General features: G+C 34.7%; 1 protein-coding gene across 4 annotated transcripts in view; it reads left to right on the top strand.

Annotated features, from left to right (window-relative positions):
- Positions 1 to 22,843, top strand: part of glra1 (glycine receptor, alpha 1) — a 52,264-nt gene that overhangs the window by 6,768 nt on the left and 22,653 nt on the right. For 3 of the 4 annotated variants that reach the window (XM_042738592.1, XM_042738593.1, XM_042738591.1), the window contains 4 exons: positions 2,924 to 3,048; positions 9,241 to 9,279; positions 17,290 to 17,357; positions 20,189 to 20,412. In XM_042738592.1, coding sequence (XP_042594526.1) covers positions 2,924 to 3,048; positions 9,241 to 9,279; positions 17,290 to 17,357; positions 20,189 to 20,412 — 456 coding nt within the window. The remainder of the gene's footprint in view (positions 1 to 2,923; positions 3,049 to 9,240; positions 9,280 to 17,289; positions 17,358 to 20,188; positions 20,413 to 22,843) is intronic. The other variant, XM_042738594.1, reaches the window with a different exon arrangement.

The raw sequence follows: 22,843 nt of genomic DNA, 5'->3' as shown, positions 1-22,843 counted from the left end.
AAATGGTCATTTTAAACACAAAAACTAATAAAAATGACAAAAAACAAAACATTATTGAACATTTACCTCGAAATATCATGAAAGCAAAAGAATATATAAAAATATCTATTTCTAAATAATAAAAACTGTAATAGTTTCTCATTGATACTAAAATGGCACTGCTTTATTGCCGCTTTTATTTGATAAACAGCATAAGAAAAAACAGTATGTGTTAAAATGAAAGAGTTTGATTAAAATTTTGATTAACGTGTTTATTGTTTAGGTGTTGTAAGGACAAATCACACATTTTTACCTCTAAAAGAGAAATGTGGAGCAGGACTTCCCAGATAAATTTTTCCTGTGATGTATCCGCATTTAAATGCCAAACACTTCTCCAATTTAATAGTTACCCGGCACCAGTAAATGTTAATGAGCAGAAAGAGTAATGATGTGCAAGAACAGAAAAAGCCTGACTATTGGTTACTTCGAAAACAAAGGATAGCTGGTGACGCAGAATGTCAATGGCTATGAAAGAATAATGGATATGCTGCCAAAACAGTTAGACGGGATTCAGTGGCTGGTTAAGAAAATCGAGCAATTCCCCACAAAGAAGGACCCATGAAATTGGCAAGAAGAGGACCATGTCTCAAGGACTTAGATGAAATCAATATACCACAGGCTATTTTATGATTATTATACTCCTTTTTTGTCAGACGCACTGATGCTGTAGATTACAAAAAATGTCCATTGTTCCTGCGAGTCTTCAGCCGTGTGTGGGAGGACCTGAATAAGTCGATACATATTAAAGTCCATCATGTAGGGCAGATAAAGAGCCCTATGGAAGCACTTAAAAATGCAACTAATCTGCACTAAAAGTGCTCATAGGCTAAAAAGCCCGTGGGATATGTTATCATGTGATTCACAGGCCGGTTAGTGACCTGACATTTAGTGTGAACTCAGGTTACACTGCAACAGACATGCACCCTATTATCACTAATTAAGTTCTAATAGCTTCCAATGCTAATGAAGACTAGTGTATGATGAGGTCTTGATTAATTTCCATTTTCACATAGCTCTTTCATGGATTCTTCTTTGCACCAGAGTGAATGAACTTTAAATCCAAAGCTAATTTTTTTATCAATTCTTTGGTATTGAAAATGACAGCATATATTTACATAACTTTTACATTTAATCACATAGCAGACGCATTTATCCAAAGCGACTTACAAATGAGGACAATAGAAGCAATCAAACCAACAAAAGAGCAATAATATGTAAGTCCCAGTTAGTCTAATGCAGTACACATAGCAAGGTTATTTATTAAATAAAAATAATGAAAAGTAGATAGGATAGAATAGAAATAGAATAGAGCTAGTGTTTGAAGGGGGTTTGGGGCCCTGGAGAAGTTTCGACATGCCCTGACATTTGTGCTTTTTTCAGTTTCTTAAAAAAGTGGCAAAAGTCTAATTACACTGTAATCAGCACAAACTAGGCTACAATAATATTTAAGCAAACATGTATGTACAAATTTGTATTTCTGAGAAAATAAAGTTTATGCATGGTTAGTGAAAATAAAATAAAACAGGAGAAATAAAACAGAGAGTGCAGGTGTTAGAGGGTCAAGGTTTTTAAATATATAATAAATAAAACAAAACAAAAAAGTAGATATAGAATAGAGTGCACATTTTAGAGGGTCATTTTTTATAATAAAGAAAACAAGCAGATTGAATAGAAATAGAATTAAGAGTGCAAGTATTAGAAGGTCAAGTTGTTTAATAAATTAAAAAAACAAGTATATAGAACTGAAACATAATAGATAGTGCAAGTGTTAGAGGATCAAGTTTTTAATAAAATAAAATTAGATAATATAAATAGAACAGAGAGTGCAAGTGTTAGAGGGTCAGACTTTTTATATACAATAAATAAAAGAAAACAAGTAGATATCATAGAAATAGAATTGAGTGCCTGTGTTAGAGGGTCAAGTTTCTTAATAAAAAGAAAAGTGGATAGAATAGAGATAGAGTGCAAGTGTTAGAGGGTCAATTTTTAATAAATAAAAAGAAAAGTAGATAGAATAGAAATAGAATAGAGAGCCTGTATTAGAGGGTCATTTTTTAAATTTAATTTAAATTAATTTATGCATTTAGCATAAATTATTTTTATAAAATAAAAGTAGATAGAATAGAAATAAAATAGAGAGTGCAACTGTTAGAGGGTCAAGCATTTTTATACACAATAAATAAAAGAAAACAAGTAGATATAATTGAAATAGAATAGAGTCCCACTGATAGAGGGTCATGTTTTTTAATTAAGGAAAAGTAGATAGAATAGAAATAGAATAGATTGCAAGTGGTAGATGGTCAATTTTTAATAAATAAAAAGAAAAGTAGATAGAATAGAAATGGAATAAAGTGCAAGTGTTAGAGGGTCAATTATCTTAATAAATAAAAAGAAATGTAGATAGAATAGAAATAGAATAGAGAGTGCAAGTGTTAGAGGGTCAGGTGTAGATGGAAGAGATGTCACCACCGATTAAATTGGTAGTTTTAGAGAAATGTAGATAGAATAGAAATTGTGAATAGAAACATTTTGTTTCCCAAAATGTACACAACTTTTAAAAAAAATCTGTAAATAAATTGTCACAGAATAAGAATAATTTTGACAAAAATGTCGGACAGAACCTTATAATTCCTTATGATTCTTGAAGATGGCTAAAGTCTCGGCTGCTTGGATTGAGCTGGGCAGGTCATTCCACCAGCAGGGAACAGTTGAGGTATGATGATGAGCATATAATGTAACGTCAGCTTGAAATGAAAAAGTGACTTGAGACAGAGATATCCGTTTGCCTCAGGGCAGAGAATGTAATAATTAAAAAAAATCTCATAATGCATAAAGCTTGTCTTCCTCTGTTCTTTAACGCACCTGTCTTTGTCCCAATCCACAGCTTGGCAGCGTCCCAACAAGCAGCAGCTCGGAAAGCTGCCACCCCAATGCCTCCGTCAGAATTCCTGGACAAGCTTATGGGAAAAGTGTCCGGTTATGATGCAAGAATCAGACCTAATTTCAAAGGTAGGTGCATCCACCAAGACACTGCTGGAATATCACAGGAATGTAACCAAGCACTAGAAGCAATTTCAGCACAAAAATATATACAATAAGTACATATATATAGATGATTGATTATTTGTCAATAAAAAGAAACAAGTGATATATTGTTATAATAATCCAACATGTTTCTACTAACATTTTAAAATTCTGATTCCAAATAACATGCAATTCAAAGCTGCTCCCAAAATGTAATTATTAACTTCAAAGGTTATAGTTATTAAAGAACAGCAGCCTGCTGGATACCTCAGTGCATAACACACAATAATACAGTTTTCCTGATTTACTAAGGATAAATTGTACAGTCGTTATATTAAGAAACCTGTTCCCAAGCTGGCTACATTCCTGTTTAAGGTCCATGATCTTGAATCATTATACTGAGTGAATGTCTATGGTGGTACTCGGTATCTTATATATTATAGTGTGTGATGTGTGCTGACAATGTTAGAAATAGCCACTGCAATATATTAAAGGCAATCATTGCACATTATAGTCTGCCTGTTCTTGTTGTTGTTGGAAATTTTTTTTTTTTTTGGAAGGTAATTTTTTTTTGAATGATTTGTTTTTTTTTAATATAGATATTAATTTGTATGTAAACATTAATAATATAATAATAATAAATTTTAAAAACACTATTTTGGAGATTGTGTACATAATATAAATGCCTTGCAAAATTAAATAGTAGTTTTTTTCTCTCTTTTTTTCAGTGTTGTGTCAAAAATTGTATATGTTCACTGCTAATGTATTATGTTTGTGTATATTGTATATATTCAATTCAGTTTGAATATTGACCCCCCTCCAAAAATAATGTTTGAATCTGTATTGTTTATTAGAGCCGAATGTTTTAGATGTTTGATATATCGCATGCCAGTTGACCCGTAACACTTTATAATAAACTTAGCAAGCAACATTATATTATATTATATAGTGCTTAACAAATCATTATTGTGCATTGAAATATGAACTACTGATTTGTCAAGCTTTATATAAAGGTTGAATTATTGATTCATGAAAATTATTATAAAGTGTTCCCTTTGACCAAGATATGTTTAATGTAATGCAGACGCTTACACTAAGTAAAAAATCTGAAAATGTGTACAGTTTATATGTGTACAGTCTCACTCTTCCTTTGAAACTGTAGGTAGGTAAAAGCATTACTGAATGATAGAAATATTACAGTAATGTATCCTGAGACTTTGTCCAGACTGTTAAACCTGCTTGAATGCTTAAATGGCAGAGGGCCCCTGTCTGATTTTGTGGCCTTGCATCTTAACCTTGCTCGTGGCAACGGATTTATTTCTTTTCTTTATTTATTTCTGTTGATAGTCAGTGCTGCGATATGGTGAATGAATTCTGACATCTGAATTTTTGCTGTTTGCTGAGTTTTGCTGCAACCTTGTTTATGGTGAATGGCGTTATATTGCAGAGTTGGCTGATTGTTTTCTCACTTAAATTTACCCTGAAGTAGCAGATATTCTCAACATCACAAACTCCGCATTGCCTTTATGCTTTCGATATGTAATTCAGTCCCTAGTTACCAGAAATCTAAATGATTCATTCTTATATTAACATATATAAACAAACAAAAGGAATCAATAGCCGCTATCTGAATAAACACTGGCCCCCCTGTGAACTCATTATGTAATCCATTCAGTTCATTTCATGAAGGCACATGGGTCCTGTGGTCACATGACCAGACCAGACATTATGAAATACAAAAGTTCGTCACGGCTGTCAGGTCAAGCGTGTAACTGCACTCTGAGCCGGAAGCCCACGCGTCATCGGACAGCTTTCTCTGCTCCGCTATAGACAGCATCCCTAAAAATCATGCAGCAAGCGGCCTGACAGCATCTTTCCATAAATTCCGGAGGAAAAAGCAGAAAGAGAACATTTATAGGATCCTACGCTCCTGCATAAATGGCATTTTTTCCAGCTCATTATGAAGAGGAGTTCACCTCCTCTGATTACTCGGCCTCTCCTGCAAATTTGGTCGTACAGTGAAAAAAGGGAGTGAAAAAGATAAGAATTGCCTGAAGCAACGAATGTGCTGGCACGAGAAGAAATTACACTGATCATGACTGGGGCTCACTGTGGGAAATCCTTCCAGCTGATTTAGTTGGGACCATTTGAAATTGAAAGCCCATATCCTGGCATATTTGGGGCACCCCATGCAGCAAGAGCCGGGAGAGATATATTTTCAGATCTTTCACGTGTATCTTTTCAGTCAATGAATTATGCAAGATTGTATTTTAAGGCTAAAGTGTGTAATTTCTACATTTGGTAACACTTAACAGTAAGGTTTAATTCATTAATATTATTTAACGCATTAGTTATCATGAACTAACAATAAACAAAACAGGATTTATTAATCCAGGTTTATGTTGATTTCTATATACATGTTTAAGAAGTTGTATAAATGAACATTATTATGAATAAATATGAATTAACAATGATTGTTAGTACAGTATATTTGCACATACAAAACATGTAAAAGTAGTTGTTTTTATTTTTTTTGAAAGAATTCACTTATGCTCACCAAGACTGCCCTAAAAATACAGTAAAACTGTAATATTGTGAACTATTATTATAATTAAAGTTATCTATTTACATATATTGTAAAATGTAATTTATTCCTGTGATCAAAGCTGAATTTTCAGCATTATTACTCCAGTCTTCAGTGTCACATGATCCTTCAGAAATCATTTTAATATGCTGATTTGCTGCTCAAGAAACATTTCTGATTATTAATGTTGAAAACATTTGTGCTTCCTAATACTGGATGGAAATAGTCAGGAGAAATATTTACTTTGTAACACGGATTTACTGTCACTTTTTCTAAATGTAATATTCCCTTGCTAAATATAAGTATTTATTTTATTATAACTACTAATTTAAAAGTAAATAAATAAAATTTACATAATAATAATAAATCTTACTGAACCCATACTTTTAAATGGTAGTGCATATTTCAGTTATTATATTTTTAAAAAAGTTTGCTATAGTTGTTTCATTACACCTGATACAATAACAATGTTTACAAATTTAACCTTGCTGATAAGTATTACCATACTTTCTCCTATACCAGTTTCATATGCATTTCCCCCTAAAATATCAGTATTGTATGCATATATAAAATATGCATCCTGACCAGCTCAACATAGGGCTGTGAATTGGTGGTTTGGACTATCTGTCTGTTCGATTGATAGCGAACTGGAGGGAAACCTGTTTGAAAACAGATTTATTTTTTCAGATTCCATTTGGTACCACAGATATTACACATTTTAGCTTTAACCATAAGTTTTTAAAATCATCTTCCCTTGAACAGACCATTTGGTAGTGCACGCTGACAGATCAAAGTGCTGCGTTAAACAAATTGGGGACGTGTGAACCTGAGAGGAGCGGGACTGTTCGTCCGCAGACAGGCCGCTAGCTTGAGCTGTAATGAATGGTTTGGAGCGCAGCTGCGCCTCCCGTACCCACGTTAACCTTGTCCCTTCTCATCAGTCACAGCGAGGAGCTATGAGGCCGACAGCCACGAGGTGCTACAGATTCTGCCCAAATCACATAATCATCGCTGCTTGCGGTTTCTCATAGACCGGCCGTCTCCCTCCCGCCCCATTTCCAATGAGCTGCCACCACGCATTACAGTCGTGATCAGTGTAATGCTTTCTGATTACTATGTCACTTTGCTTCTGAATGGGTTCGATGAGACAAGTGTACATTTGTAAATATACAATCTGCTGCCGTATATTTACTGATTGCTTTTTTCTTTTCTTTTTGGATGTCCTGTATGTCTGTTACCTCTTTGCATCTCCTCCTCATTCATGTAAAGTGCAGAAGCGAAGCCTTATTAGCTGGTGGAGCTTGACGTTAATTCGGTGCTATCAGCACATGCTTAATGGGACTTTAATATAGGATTAATGGGAATTCTCTAATGAGTCGGGATGCAGCGTTCACATACAAACGGCAATGGTGAACCTACTGATGCTTCTCACTTGGTTTAAATGATGACAGATGACTGAAATCCTGATCAGGAGTGTTTCTTATGCCATGTCTGGATAACTTATCTGCCGTCTTCAGAGAGCAGCAGAATATATGTTCCTGCCACAATCTGCTTTAAGAGGCCGCTATAAACGATTTTGTAAGCTTTCAGAGATGCTATGAACTGTATTTCCACCATGGGGGTAACGAAGCATCTCAGGATTGCGCTAGATAATTGCGTTTTTATCTCATGGGTAGAGAGAGAAGGCAGTGTGTCGATGTGAGTCTCGAGAAACATCACAACAGAACAATCAAATGACACCGAGATGAAGCAAGGTTAGATGTGATTTTAATTTTTCATACACGTTTTAGCTCATCGCCTACAAATTGTTCCAATTCTCACAGGGCCGCAGAGACGATCATCCATGGAAATGTAATTTTAAAACTTCTGTTATTCGCATTTGAACTTGAGGGTGCAACTCCAGAGTGATTTGTCACTGTCTGCACACTGAAAAAAAAAAAAAAGCATTTACTTTGAAACAATTTTCACTCAGAAATTGCTTATACATTTGACAAATAATTGCAAAGCAACAGCAAGTTGCACAGTGAATTAAATGTGGAGTTTTAAAGCCTAAAATAGTACTTTGGTATAAAACATACTGACATAACAGTTTTGTTTTATATACAATTTTTACAGGATTCAATTGAGATTGGCTTTAGATGATTGTAAATATTTAGTTATCAGTGCGCTTAATCGATTTATTGTTTCATTTCCAAATTGGTTTTCAATTAAAAGTGTGAATAGAAGACTGAAATAGTATTTTCTTTTAAAACATACTCCAATAATCTTTTTTTTTTATATACAGTTTTTACAGTGCAAGAGGTTTCATTTGAGATTGGCTTTAGATAATCATTAGTAATCAGTGCACTTGTTTCATTTCCAGATTGCATTTCAGTGAAAAGGAAAAAATGTGTTGTTGTTGTTTTTCAAGCCATTTAATATGCCTTTTTCTTCTCTGACCTCTCTCAATATTAGCTGTGTATGACTGGTGATGGAAATGCACCGACAGAAGTGTGATTCTCTAAAATATTTGCCGCTATTGTCATTTATCTAAGAGCTTTAGATGGGATAATCAATGCCGGGTCATGGGGACTGAGAACTGAATGGTTAACGTAGCTTTTTTCCACAAAGGATAAGTCTCTTGGGAAGTTCTGGATTATGCGTAATTGGTGAACATGCAGTTGGGCTGAAGAAGAACGGCCTGATTTTGAACTCTACTTTCATGTTTGTGTATGTTAAATAGGATCTATTGGATGAGTGATTTCTGTTTAGGGTAACACACAAATGACAGCCACCCGCAGCGCTGTTGCCTCATCAGAATAGACTGAAATGCATTCGCTGTGGTGCATTACTGTACACAATATCTGTGGTCACATTTGTGCATGGTAGTGTTTTATAAGGAGCATCTTTATCCTTGTGATTACCATGCAGAGCTGCACAAGAGATGCACTGTTGCTGTAGCTTCTGTATGGTTATGATGAACATCACAAGAGAAAACTGACTGGAATATAGTGCACTGTGACCTGCCGTATGTTTTCTAGATTGGACATTAGGGAAAATGCCCCAAATTGGTTCTCTTTGTAAAAGCGGGAGCTGTTTTGTGGTTCCCAAAGTAAGTTCCCATTCCTTTTGTATTGCACAATCCTGCAACCCAATGCCAGGCAAATCAATTCGATCTACTAAATTACAAAAAAGATGTTTTTACAGTTTGTGCAAAACTCAAAGTGAAGCCAGTTTGACATGTAGTCTTTGCATTTTCCCTCTTTCTAGTGTATTGCATCTATTAGTGCATTTTGCCTCCCGTGACCAGATATGCATTGCAACCCCCATCCTTTCTTTCATTTCAGTGCTTTGCCTCTTGTCCTGCCCGCTCTGAAGTTTTGGACGAATAAGTGCATCCCTCCTTACCTGCTCTTGCCCTTAGTATGCCCTTAGCACCCAGTATTCCCTGCCACACACTTCAAGTGTTGGCAAGTGTAAAATAGAATAAGTGAGCCATGCTGCTTATGTTTTTTTTTCTGTTGTTGGTTCCGCAAAGAAAAAAAAAAAAAAAAAAGGCTAAACATCTTGCTGTTAGAATATCATGTTATTAATCCTGATCTTTTTTTCATTAGACCCACAAGGCTCCAAATCGGATGGTACTCACAAGAAAGGTACTTTCTTTTTATTTATCCGGGTGATTTCTCATCTGAGAAACGACTAAATGATATAATGAGTTAAACATGTCTGTGTGTTTTGTTAATAATTGAGAGAAACCTAACTAATGCAAATGACATCAGTCATGCATCTGTTCTTTTTTTATAAATGGCATGCTAATTACGCCAAATATTTATATGGGCATAGTGGTTTTAGTTTACTTTGTGGTATAATTGGATATCATTGCTTGACCTTTATTTAGCGGTGGGAGGATCAGAGTAATAGGGCTTCAAGCGGGACATTTGCAAAAAAAAGCATGCATTTAATTATTAATTAGCTTCTTTTTGATTTCGCTGTGGAAATGAGTATTTATTCAATTTCGGATGTAGCCTCCAGTTGTTGGTTTAGGTTTGGAGCTTGTTGACTGCCACCATTTAGTGCCAATGTATCCCTTTGTGAAGCCAGGCATGGTTTTTATCTGTGCACTATTGATCTTGGCTTAAATTATAATGAAACTGTGAGAGCAAATGAATTTTTACACCTGACTGAGCAAAAAAAAAAAACCTGTTGACACGTCTAATCTCTAATCTAAAATTGTGTTGCTTTAGATAACAATCCATGCTTTCAGATATTGCATTTAAATAATATCAGATTTGATTCTGATGTACAATCGCTCCCATACTGCATGTAATGTTGTTTTTGTGAGTTTTGAGGCTGCAGAGATGCAGTTTTAGTCCTGTGGGCCGCACGCTGCTGCTGGATTCTTATTACAGCCCTGTTATTTAGCTTTATTAAAGGCATTATATACACAGCTCCCTCCCTTTATTTAGACTAATGTGACGTCTCCTGGATGTTTGTCATGGCTCCTGTGTTCTCAAATGAATGATCATAGGAGGAGTATCCACAAATCATATTATTACAGTATTATATTGCATTTATCACACAATGTTTAATCATCGTGCATCCCAGCTGAGATTACTTCTAGCTATTGGTTGTCTGTAAAATGTTTGAAGTGTGTTTAATGTGTATTGTATGCATATATTAACAGTGCATTAAGAGCCATGTTCGTAACGTCATGTAATTAATCATGTTTCTTTTTGTTTACCTTGAACATAACTCGGTATGACCCATGCAAAGGTTGCTGCTTGAAGCATCGGGTTGTAAACGTCTTTAAATATGATTTTTAATTTGTTGGGATGCAATGGTTCTAGGTTTGTTTTTATTGCACACATTTTATTTCTACGTTATTTACACAGCCAATATATAGCTCAAAAGGAAATATGACTTTGCAACATTTAGTTTCCATATAGTTTTTACTTTGCTTAGGTTTTTTTTTTTTTTTTTCGTAATAACCATGCATGACTTTGTTAGAGAACCCATTTCTAGCTAATAACTTATTATTACTATTATTATTTTAACAAGATAATCACAATTGAATGTTAAAATCAAGCTATATTCTTTAGGAAGAAGATGCAAACAAAAAGAGTTAAAAGAGCAGTATTAACAATTAGTGACAGCATTAAACCGTATCAAATATATATATCAACAATGTATAAACTGAAACGAAAATGGTTAAATATGTTTTCAGTATTTAGCCTTTTTTTTACTACAAAGAGGATATAAAATGCCTGGAAAATGAATGATGATTGAAATAAACTATTTTTTCCCAGGTTTATTGAAATAAATAGTCCAAACAGACTTGCTAAAAAGATTTAACTTTATTAGAAAGCGAAAGATATTTCTAGCAGCGCATATTTGTTCATAAAAACAGACATAGGTAGCATTTTGTCAACTACACAGTTTGAAGAAGTGCTTGTTAATGGAAAATGACACGGTTTTAACAATGAAATGTTAAATATTAAAAAAAGTGCTTAAGTTAGTATTGTCGCTACTTCTGGGTAGTTATTCCCAACACTTGTAGGACTGTAGTGTGAGTACTAAATGATGATTTAGTTATGAATCTACACAGACAGATTACTAAATATCTGGATATCTAAAATATTTAAATAACCCTACCAGCATTTCAATATAATGACCAATGAAATCTGAATTGGATGGTGAAGAAGTAGCCCAGCCGAGATTTTGGGCAGTTTAATAGAAACTCGTCACATAATCTAATTTTCTTCTTATCTCTAATCGTATTATTTCATACGCATAGCTGCTCTGCATAATGAAACAACTGACACAGTCTCTCATATCATTAAAACCATCAGTTAACCTCAGTGTGAATCAATTTTGCTGCGATATTGACCGTTTTATCTCATGACTTGTGCGGCCGCAGCTACCAGGTAATCCAGTGTAATCAAACTGTAGTCGACTCATTCTCTATTCTGGACTCGGAGACTCAGCCCTCCTATTGATTTATGTCTCTCTCCAGCCTCTCTCCTCCAAGGCTGTCATGTTTCCCCTATCAGTGATGCTAGCCTCAGGGGCAGGAAGAGATCCTGGTAATTTAGCAGTGTGTCATTACTTATAGGCATGTGACAATGCTATCTCAGACACTCTCTCTGAAACTAGCTGTCACTGCACGGGCATCTCTTCCCGTCTGAGCCGCTGCTGTCCGACTCTTATGAATTTTAATACAATCCCCTTAATGGTTAGGGTCGCCTCTAGCTGAACCGAACCTGGAGTGATGGATGGCTGTGACTCCTGCTCAATCTGGATTTGGTTTTGTTGGAATGTGTTGTTTTAAGTAGAGAACACATAGAATATAGAATGTTTCAGGCTGGGATCCATATAGCTGCTCTGTATATTCATTAGCCAGACTATAAAATGCTGTTTTGTTCGTTTAATGTTTTGTTTCAGTGCTTTGCTAGCACATTTCAGGGCCTGTTGGGCTAAATTGCATTTTTTCCCCCAATGCATGGAATATTTTGTTTGTTTTTGAATATAGTAATCTAGTAGAGTGTTCAGATTTTTTTTTACTACTCTATATTATATTGTTTTTGTTCTTTGTTTTGTTGGTTTGGAATTCTAAAAAAAGAAGATTTTCTTTTTTGTTCTATTTTATACTATATTCTCTTTTAGTAGCATTTCTAGTTTAGCATTCTGTTTTTTTGTGTACTATTTTATACCATATTCTGGTTTTAGCTTTCTTTTTTTACTATTCTGTACTATAATTCCACTTTTAATGGTTGTGTATTATAGTGTTCTTTTTTTCTGTACTATATTATGTTTTTGTAGTATTCTACTCTAGCATTGTTATTGTATTTTATTGTAGCGTTTGTAGTATTCTAGTGTAGTAATGTTTTTGTACTATTATACTATATTCTGATTTGTAGTGTTTTAGTGTAGTAATGTTTTGTACTGTTGTACTATATTATGTTTTTGTAGTATTCTAATATTGTAGTATTCTGCTTTACTATTCTATATTATGTTCTATTTTTTGTAGTATTCTAAAGTAGCATTTTGTTTTTGTAATATTCTACACCACACTGTTGTTTGTTTAACTGTAGTCTTGTATATTATTCTGTTTTTGCTATTCTATATTATATTCACTTTTTTGTAGTATTCTAAAATAGTATTTTGTATTATTTTATACTATATTGTTGTTTTTGTTTAATAATTATAGTTTAATGTAGAATTTTGTTTTTGTGTATTATTCAATAACCATATTCTTTTTTAGTATTCTGTTTCATTTACTATTCTGTGCTAGATTCTATTTTTATGTTGTTGTTTTTGTAGTATTTTGTTTTTCTGTATTATTCAATAACTATATTTTTACTATTTGTAGTATTATTCTATTGTAGTTTTTACTATTGTGTCCATTCTGTTGTTCTATTGTTAATAATTCTTTTTGTACTATCAAATTAGTATTTTGTTGGTTATTTTGTTTTTACTATAATCTTTTTTTTTTTTTTTTTTTTTTTTTTTTTTTTTTTTTTTTTGTTTTTTTTTTTTTTTTTTTTTTTTTTAGTTTTTAGTAGAGGTATAAAATTGTTCTATATTACTATTGTTTTTGTTTTGTAGTATTCTAGTATAGTATTGTATTTTTGGTTTTTTTTTTAAATTTTTTACACATTTATAATCTTTTTTTTTTTTTTTTTTTTTTTTTTTGAAGTTGCAATGTTTTACACAATTTTCAAATATATATATATATATATATATTCGCTTTTTGTATTATTCTATACTTCAGTTATACTATATACTTCCATGTACTATAAATCTACTCTATTATATTCTTTATACTATAAATGCTTTTGTGTGTGTTATTTTTGTTGTAGGTAAATCTCTTTACACATGAAGATATAAACCGCTGATGCCATCATCACTTCAAACAACAAAATCTCAACAGAAATGGATTTTGGATTATGTAGCTACATGATGTATTTGTTTTTCCCCGTTTCACTCTTTCTAAAGAAGCTCAGCTCCTTCACTGAAGCTTAACACCTTTTTTTACCATGTCAGTGTAACTAGAGCAGTGCAAATTGAAAATTGCCCCGTGCTAATAGATTTACTCAGCATCAGCCTGTATGTCAGCGTATGAGGAGTAAGAGGAAGCCCTTGACTTTGCCCCAGCGTTGATTCAGTGAGGTGTGATGAAAATGGTGTGCTAACATGGAAAAGCCGGTAGGGCACTTTGCTGTCCCTTTGTTACCAGTAGATCTCACACTGCCTTGCCAAGACCTTATAGGTACTGCCGAAGCCATATAAATATTTAATGCCTCTGTGCCATTGTATTTCTGCTGAGAGCAGCTCGATTTTTAACATGAGCAATATCATTAAGCTTTCTTTATTTATATCAGACACTTTCATTTGTGGTGGTCCACTTACCTGGGAGGCATCTTAAGTGCCCATTGTTAGTAATAAATCTGTTTTGCTTCCGCATTCAGAGTGTCCTCCGGGTACAACATCTCGTACGCCATTTTCCCACCAGCTAACCGGCGTAAAACAGACTAATGGCTTTATCGTTCTCCAGTCACTGCTAGGAAAAGAGATGGAATCTGCTATTGATCAGTTCAGACATGGACCTTGTTAATGAATGACTATAAACCGGTAACTGTAAAAATGAGTTGTTGTTGTTGGTTTATGAAGAAGTAATTGGTCTCTCGGCTCACTGATTTTTTGTGTTCTGTGTAATTTATGGGTGTTCTAAAGAGGTTATACTTACCCAAGGGACTTTTGATTGATGATTGTTCTGTTTATGCATGAAAATTCATCACTGTGATTGTTTTTTTTTTGTTTGTATGTGTTTAATTGTTTAATGTCAATACAGTAACGAAAAACGCTCGTCCCTCACTTTCTCTCTGGGAAAGACCAGGCTGATCTTTGCAACTCACATGTCCTATTTGTGTCTGTGTAATAAAGAGAAGCGCAGTGAAACGTGTGAGGCTTCTGGGTGGAGGCATGGCTCAGAAATTAAGGTCTGATTCGCTGGGAAAGACAGCCGAGTAAAAATGAATAAATAACCCGAACGTCCCTTCACTGGCGGTTGCTTCATTCTGCAGTGAGCGGCTCTTAGGAGAGCAAAAACATGGCAAAGCGAATCATTCTTGGCGATGACTCACGCTTTCCTGACAGTTAACGAGCTCTGACTTTCTCTCTCTTCTCTCCTTATTGGAGGCTGGGCTCGCAAATGAACTGCAGTGGGGGTGAGGACATTAGATTTCCTCTGCGCTGCGTCACACACGGCAAGGAAAGCCACGAACAGACAAATGATAACAGCCGGTGTAATACCCAGTGGAAGAAATAAGCCAAGAGCAAGAAACTATGGGGCCTGACACTGTAGAGAGGCTCAAACAGGAACTTCCCGATGATGTGCTACAATTTGAGCCAGTTCCAAAACTAGTTAGTTGCCTGCAAAGGCTGGTTCAGTTGGCGCTGTCTTTAAAATAAAGGTTCTTTTTCGGAATCTTCTGTTCCGTGAAGAACCTTTAACATCCATAGAACTGTTCCAGGTTCTTTATAGTAGAAAAAGGCTCTTTTAAGAACTGGTTGCTGAAACGTTCTTTGGGAAAAACCAAAAGTGTTCTTCTTAAAAACACTTTATTTAAAATAAAATCTTTATTTTAATAGATTAGTTGTTGTACGTTTCTGAGAAGCGAGAATGGAAGTGTTATTATTGTAATATTATGCGCTTTGTACTGTAAGGTTTTCTCCCTGGAGAATGCGACATGAGGTAATCTGGCAGTGTTGCATTCAATCTTCCACCAACGCCATTTCTCATCGTGTCACTGGTTAGCCTCTGCTCTGCCTGTGTGCAGTCATGTGTTTTGGAGGAGGCGTGGCTTTGGAGAGTGATTTGCAGGGAGGGCGGGATCTTATGCTTTCAAAGCTAGCTTGCTATTGCAGCCTCTCCAAAATCGCCTACCCTACCTACCCTACCCTTAGAATCACATGTGACCTTCAACGTAAATGCACTACAGTGAGTGAAAAAGTCATCCAAGATGTCTGACAAAGCAATGTTTATTTATAAATAATACTATATTAGTACTGAAAAAATATTAAAAATAAACTGGCATATTACATTGCATAAAACCTTTAATACTACTGAACTACTTGTTTGTTAGAGAATTGTTGTTAGCTTAACAAAATCAATTGCGAGTTGAGTCTTCATGAAGAATGCTAATCATATGGTACCTATATTGGTACAAAATTGGTTTGATTATGTATAGGATGCTCCCTTAGAAGGTAGCTGCCTTTGTAGTTAGTAGGCAATGAAGCTGCTCACTAGGTTTTGAAACAGAACTGTTTTAAACATTAAGCCCTTATGAAAATTAACCATGGATTTACTACAGATAAAACCAAAAAGCATGGTTATTGTAGTTACACTATAGTAACCACAAATTAAACGTTATCTGTAGTAAAACTGTGGCCATACAAATGGTACTCAATCTGCCAAAAAAAAACAAAAAAAAAAACATGGGTACTACACTTTTAACTATAATAAAACCATGGCTAATTTTCCTAAGGGAGATTTAACTCTTAGTCAGGCTATGCGCCATATTGAATTTAACTCAGATGAAAACGATGCTGTGAAGGGTTGGATTACAGTCTTCGCAATTTCACGCACTGTCTTAGATCACTGCTTCACAACTCACAATTTTCTAAACTGTTTTATAAAGGTTTTTTTTTTCAGAAGGACGTTTCATCAACAACAATCTATAAACAACCATACAATCCATTGAATGCACTGTACTTCTACCCCTCACAGACTCATTTTCACTCTTGTCAAAAAGTAAATATGCCACTACCCCAAGGACTATTCCTCAATTAAAACATGTCTTATGGCACAATGCTATGCACTGTAAAATTGTCAAATCATGCAAGGTGGATTTATTTCCAGGTAATAGTTTTCTTGTGGATTACACTTCAGGAAGAAATTGCAGCCTTTATAGAATGACTAATGAATTTTGTCAGACTTTGCAGATTGCAATATGTTTCTTTGCAGTAATCTACTCATTCAGCACCTTAGGATGCTGCATGTGGCTCGTCAGCAAGCAGAGAAATGGGGTTCAGGGTTTCTCCATGCTGTTCTGCAGCTCTGTATCTAACTTAATCAGAAGTCTGGAGAAGCCTGACAGGGTCTTTACGAGGCCATGAGTGCCGTGTCATTCAGAATATCCCTCTTTCTGTGTTTACAGAGCCATATGTGATGAAACAGCAGAAGTATGGTTTCTAGCATCTCTATGACTGCAGGTTTTCATTTGTGTGCAAGCATAAGAGATTTACATATAATATTTCTAAAACAGAAATGGTTGGAACAATGGCTTGCCTTTGAGGGTTTGTTCTGTCCTGATAATAAAACTACTGTCTATTGTCTATTTTATTTTGTCTATTGTCCTTGTCTATTTTAATATCTTTGTTTTGTGAGATGATGCATATCTTAAAAATCTTATTTACATGCTTTGTCAATGACAATGTGCATATTTAGCAGTAAGCAGGTAAGTTTTGGTTAGTATTGGTAGTTGTTTCTTAATAAAGAATATGTTTTGGTAAGTTTAAAATTTAGAGGATAACTTGCTTAATTTTCTCAGTAGCCGTTAACTTATTTGTTGTTGTTTTTTGTTGTTTTTCTTTTTCCACAGGTCCACCTGTGAACGTAACATGCAACATTTTTATTAACAGTTTTGGATCCATTGCTGAAACAACAATGGTGAGTATATTAATTAAAGTGATGCACATGATATGTAACCCTATATTTTCTTTGTGAAAAAAAATATGATAAATGGGCTCCAAATTTATGAGAAATATTATTCTATTGTGCATTTTTCATTTTTTCAGTACAAATGATTAAGTTGATGTGTTTGAGAAGTTGAACTGAACAAATTACATAAATTTAAATATGCTTCTTTGTTTTTTATAACTTTTTTTTTCATCTGTTCTGTTTATTTCAAGGTTTAAATATTTTGAATCCAGATTTTAATTGAGTTATCAATGCATTCCCATAGCATATTCCCATATACTTCCCTAGTGAAAAAGAAATATACTAAAATAAATTTGACATACATTTCATGCTAAGCATACTACAAATACTTTTACATATTTATGTGCTTAATAAAAATCCTCTGCAGTTGTGCTTTTGCTTTACTAAACTGGTAAACTTAAAGTCTGCAAAATTGGAATAACTAATTTTGTGCTTAATGCACTTAAATTGTGCAAAAGTAGTGCTGAGGTCCAACTAAAGGCATACTTAAGTATATTTGATTGTGCTAAAGTGAAACTATTGCAAGTATACTTCAGGTACGATTTTAAATACCTTGCATTTGAAGTCTGATATTATTCAAAGATCATACAATCCTCATCAATAGGACACATTTTTGGCATAATATTAAGAAATGTGCATTGTGCAATAAAGAAACACTCCAAATAAAATTTCATTATAATTTTATATCAGTAAGTCTTGAGTGATATGTCAATAGATGTATTAATGGATTTGAAGAATGCTTAGCATGAATTAAATGCATTTTAAATAAATGGTAGCATAGTTTTTTTTTTTTTTTTTTTTTTTTTTTTTTTTTTAGTAGGGTAACTGAAGTGATAATGACGCAGAGGAACATTATTGTTGAAATCACTTTCAAAATGTTTTTTTTTTAACTGATGAAACATTTTGATTGATTGATTGATTGATTGATTGATTGATTGATTGATTGATTGATTGATTGAAAGAGCTCAAGCATTTAAAGCGGCAGACGACAGAACTGCAGCAAAAGCTTATAATAAACAGACCATTATCATTTGATGGTGTGGAGGCTAATAAAAATATAATTCTTAATATAAATATATATATATCATTCTTGGGGGGAAATGGTGAATTGAAGATGTGAACCCATTGATCATATATCGATTACATGCCCATAAGTACCTCTTGGGCCATGTTATTTTTAAAGTGCTTTCAATGTCAGTGCATTTCTAGAAACATTGATCTGGTGAAGGTCATACTTTTTCTGGAGCCTTTATGAGCACAAAAATAAGTAACGCCAAGATTTCCTGTTTGGCACCAGCTGAGCAGCTCCAAAACTTCAGCGGCTTGCAGAAGCCCCTCAAGCAGAACAAATGCAGTGCTTTCTACTTTTTTTTTTTTCTTTTTTTTTTTCCTTGTTTTTTTTTTTCTTTCTCCATATCCAGCGGAATCGATCTGAGTTGCTCATGCTCGTGTTCACACTGCGAGGTAGCAGGGCAGGAGCAGGTAATGCCAGCCGTATCGATAAATCTTTGGTGCTTATAGGGCAGCCGAGAACAATGTTTCATCCAGTAATGATCTGAGCGACTCCGGCCACTACTGAGACCACCGTTCCCCCCAGCCTTTCACTGTCCTAATTGTTTACCCTTTTTGTAAGGCACGGGCCCACAGGAGAGGCAAGTGGCTATTTAATTAGCTCGCTGGCTCTTTCATTTTCTTGAAGAAGCACGAACGTGTAAATTTCAACGTCCGTCATTTGTTAGCAGAGTTGGGCGCGTGAGAGTCGTGCAAACTTTTTCTAATATGTCACCGTCAGGATAGGATCTGGCCTTGGGCTTGAATCGCATTATGAGTGGGTTGTTGCCATAAATCACTCTCCTTAGCCTAGAGAAATCAAATCAGAAAAAAAGCTGATGAATGTGCGCCCACTCCTCGCTTGTATGCAAAATCATTCTGTCGGAAACTAGCTGTAAGTTTGACTGCGGGCGTCCTGTTGGGTTGTAGTAACGGATGTCGGATAATCGCAGTAGACAAAAGCGAAAGGTTTTACTAATTTTGTTATATACATATATTCGTGGCGTTAAATGTTTGTCATTTGCGTTTGCTGAGAAGAACAGATGTGTTTACATAACACCTGAGAAAATGCTACCGGTAATGAAGTATCGCTCTCGCTCTGTTGTTTTTGCAGGGTTCATTTTGCGTCCGTGGGCTGTTTATCATAAAGGAGAAATATTGACAAAGTAAAATCGATGGGACTTGTTCTTTTCCCATGCTATGGTGGCTGCGCTCTCCGAGAGGCAAATCTAATAACCTGAGACAGATGATTCTCCTCCATCAAAATATTTCGCAATTCTTGGGATGAACCGGTCACCTTACATTAGAATAATTGCCCTGAAATGTCCTTGCATGTTGAAGCTGATTGCCATTGCAAAGGTCATCCACTATATTTTGTGCCATGCCGATCACCCCAAGTCACCCCAAGGTACATTAGTGCCCAGACAGTTTAATGGTCTCCCTGAAATGATATAACTGCATGCCTGTTTTGGAGAAGAATTGACAATTATGGCAGTGTGTTGGGGCCAAATGCCACTGCTTTACGGTGTCTGCTTTTACGGTGTCCATCTCACCACTCTGCCTGCACGGATAACAATTATCTCAGGCAAAATATATACTGAGACGACACCAAATTTACCTAGTCTAAGATTAGACATACTAGCAAAAAAAAAAAAAACCTGATAAAAATGTGCTGGTCTCGCTTCCTCACCTCTGATCTGTTGACATGGCTGTCTTTGTGCGCCCAACAGGATTACAGAGTGAACATTTTCCTGAGACAGCAGTGGAACGACCCTCGGCTGGCCTACAGCGAGTATCCCGATGACTCCCTTGACCTTGATCCCTCCATGTTGGACTCCATTTGGAAACCCGATCTGTTCTTTGCCAATGAAAAGGGAGCCAATTTCCACGAGGTTACTACTGACAACAAGCTTTTGAGGATCTCCAAAAACGGGAATGTTTTGTACAGTATAAGGTGAGAGGACAATATATAAGCTAATTCTGACAATATATAATCTAAATACTGTGTGTTCGCACACTTGTAAGGGAGAGTGGGGCTTGTTGTCACAGCAGTGTTTACTGCTGTCTGTATTTTTCAGGGTGGGTTTATTTCTGTGCCCTTTTTATTTCTGTGCCCATTAAACACACGTTGACCTTTTGGATAACATGGCTTGGTAGAGGGTCATGTTGTCACACTATATGGTGTAAGTTGTTGCAGTGGAGCATGCCATTAAACACATATTACCGAATTTTCAGCAAAAAAAAATAAAATAAAATTATTATTAATCAGCAAAAATGTAAAAGGTAAAATTGAAAATCTAACAAATATTGTAGTTAATAATTTATATAAAATTATAAAACATAACAATTTGCTTGTCTCTTTTAATGTAAAAGATTGTGCTACAATTTTAGTACTTTACATTATGTTAAGAATTTTTTTTAATTGTTACATTTATTCAGCAAGGATGCATTAAATTAATTAATCCGCCGGTTACATAATCAGAAATCCTTCTTGAGGAGCAAATCAGCATATTAAAATGATTCCCGAAAGATCACGTGACATTGAAGATTGAAGGAGTAATGATGCTGAAAATTCAGCTTTGCACCACAAAAATAAATAACATTTTACAATGTATTCAAACCAAAAAAATGTTATTTGAAATTGTAATAATATTTCACAATTTTACTCTTTTTACTGAATTTTTGATCAAATAAATGCAGTCTTGGTGAGCATAAGAGACTTCTTGCAAACCCCAGACTTTGGAATGGTTCTGAATCTTGTTGAAATCTTAAACTGTTTAAACTGCACAGCATGTTTGCTTAACTGTGCAGTGTATTTTAAAATTATTGTATTATTATAAAAATGAAATGGCTTAAAGCCTAAAAGGTATGAGTATCCTTCTAAGCATGTTTCCAATTTCTAAATTCACTTTATGTCTTCTCGTTGTATCATTAAAGAGGACTGGGGATGTAGTGAATAGCCGTGTGGATTGGGAAACCTCATCTCTTAACTTGACACTATCAAATGAACCTTTCAGATCACTTTGGTCTTAGCTGTGAACTCCCTCTAAATTGCAGCAGCCACAGCACACAGTTAAATTGAAGATTGCAGGTAAATAACCACTATCCTGTGATAGTGACGTGATTACAGCCTTGAGTGAGTTTCAGATCAGAGCTCGGCACTGGGCTATTTATTTATCTAGCTTTCGAATCGTATGAGACAGAGTTAATAAGCATAGATTTCATACATTTTGGTTGCATTTCTTAAATGTATAGCCACCTAAATATGACAAATTTCTCATTATTTGCATATCTTCATGTTGGTCCAGTCTTATATGCTGTTATTTCCATGATAGTAATTCATAGTGACTACAAGCTGACAAAAGGCACCACAGAAATGGTCTGTATAGCTTCAGCACTATATTTTTATCCATCTGAAGTGAAGAACAGAATGATGTTTAAGCTATTCACTAATAATCCTACACTCCTCTGCAGCTCTCAAATCAAATTTGGCATCTATTTTCCAGGTTGGACATCAATAATATCAAAAATTATTGGTTCTCCAGTGTCTCATAACCAGGTGTCTCATAAAGCCAATACGGCTTTCGCCATATTTGATTCAAGAGCTGTAGTGGAAGTGGAAATTATTAGTGAAAAACAACTGATGACTGAATTGTAAGTATAGTTGCAGTGCTGATATTTTTAATCAAAACTAAAACCATTAAAAGATTTTGTAGTTATTTGAAGTAAAGTTGAAATCTAATAAAATAAAAGTAATATTCAGCTGCATCCTAACCAGATGTAGCGGTAAAAGGTATTCTTTCCTTGTTAATTTGAGTTTTTATTTAGTTTTTGTCCTAACTAGCGGCAATGGCAAAATGTGACGAATGACTGCTGATTCAATTTTAGAAACTATTTCTATTTCTGTAACATCACAGTAGGAACAACAACAACACACAGACTTTGACAGTAATAATCTCAGGTTCTGATTATGTGCTTATTTAATGTTAAAATGGTCAAATGATAGTTTGTGTGACCTTTATAGCCATACTGCAAGCAACAATGGATAATTCAACTCAGATCTTGACAATAAATAAAAGGAAACATAAACATTAAAACTGAACTCAGATGCATATGTTAAATAATATGATCATCAAGCCTTAAACGGCATATAATTCAAAACTACCAAACGTGATAGCGATTGAAATGTCAATCCAGAAAGTGGTTTAGGACTGTGAAGCTTTGAAAGGGGTTGATAAAAGCGATGTACTCTGTGTTTTGATCATCATTCTCAATCTGGTCCAGAACAAAAACATGGTTCTCTCAGCTTTTTGAACAAAATGTTGCTTTTTTTTTCTTTTACGAAACTCCCTCACTTTCAAGTGTTTACAAAATGCATGCATGAA

This window comes from Cyprinus carpio, chromosome B14, assembly GCF_018340385.1.
Source record: "Cyprinus carpio isolate SPL01 chromosome B14, ASM1834038v1, whole genome shotgun sequence".
NCBI lineage: Eukaryota > Metazoa > Chordata > Actinopteri > Cypriniformes > Cyprinidae > Cyprinus > Cyprinus carpio.
The sequence above is the reverse complement of the archived record's forward strand: the minus strand, read 5'-3'. Positions and strand labels throughout refer to the sequence as shown.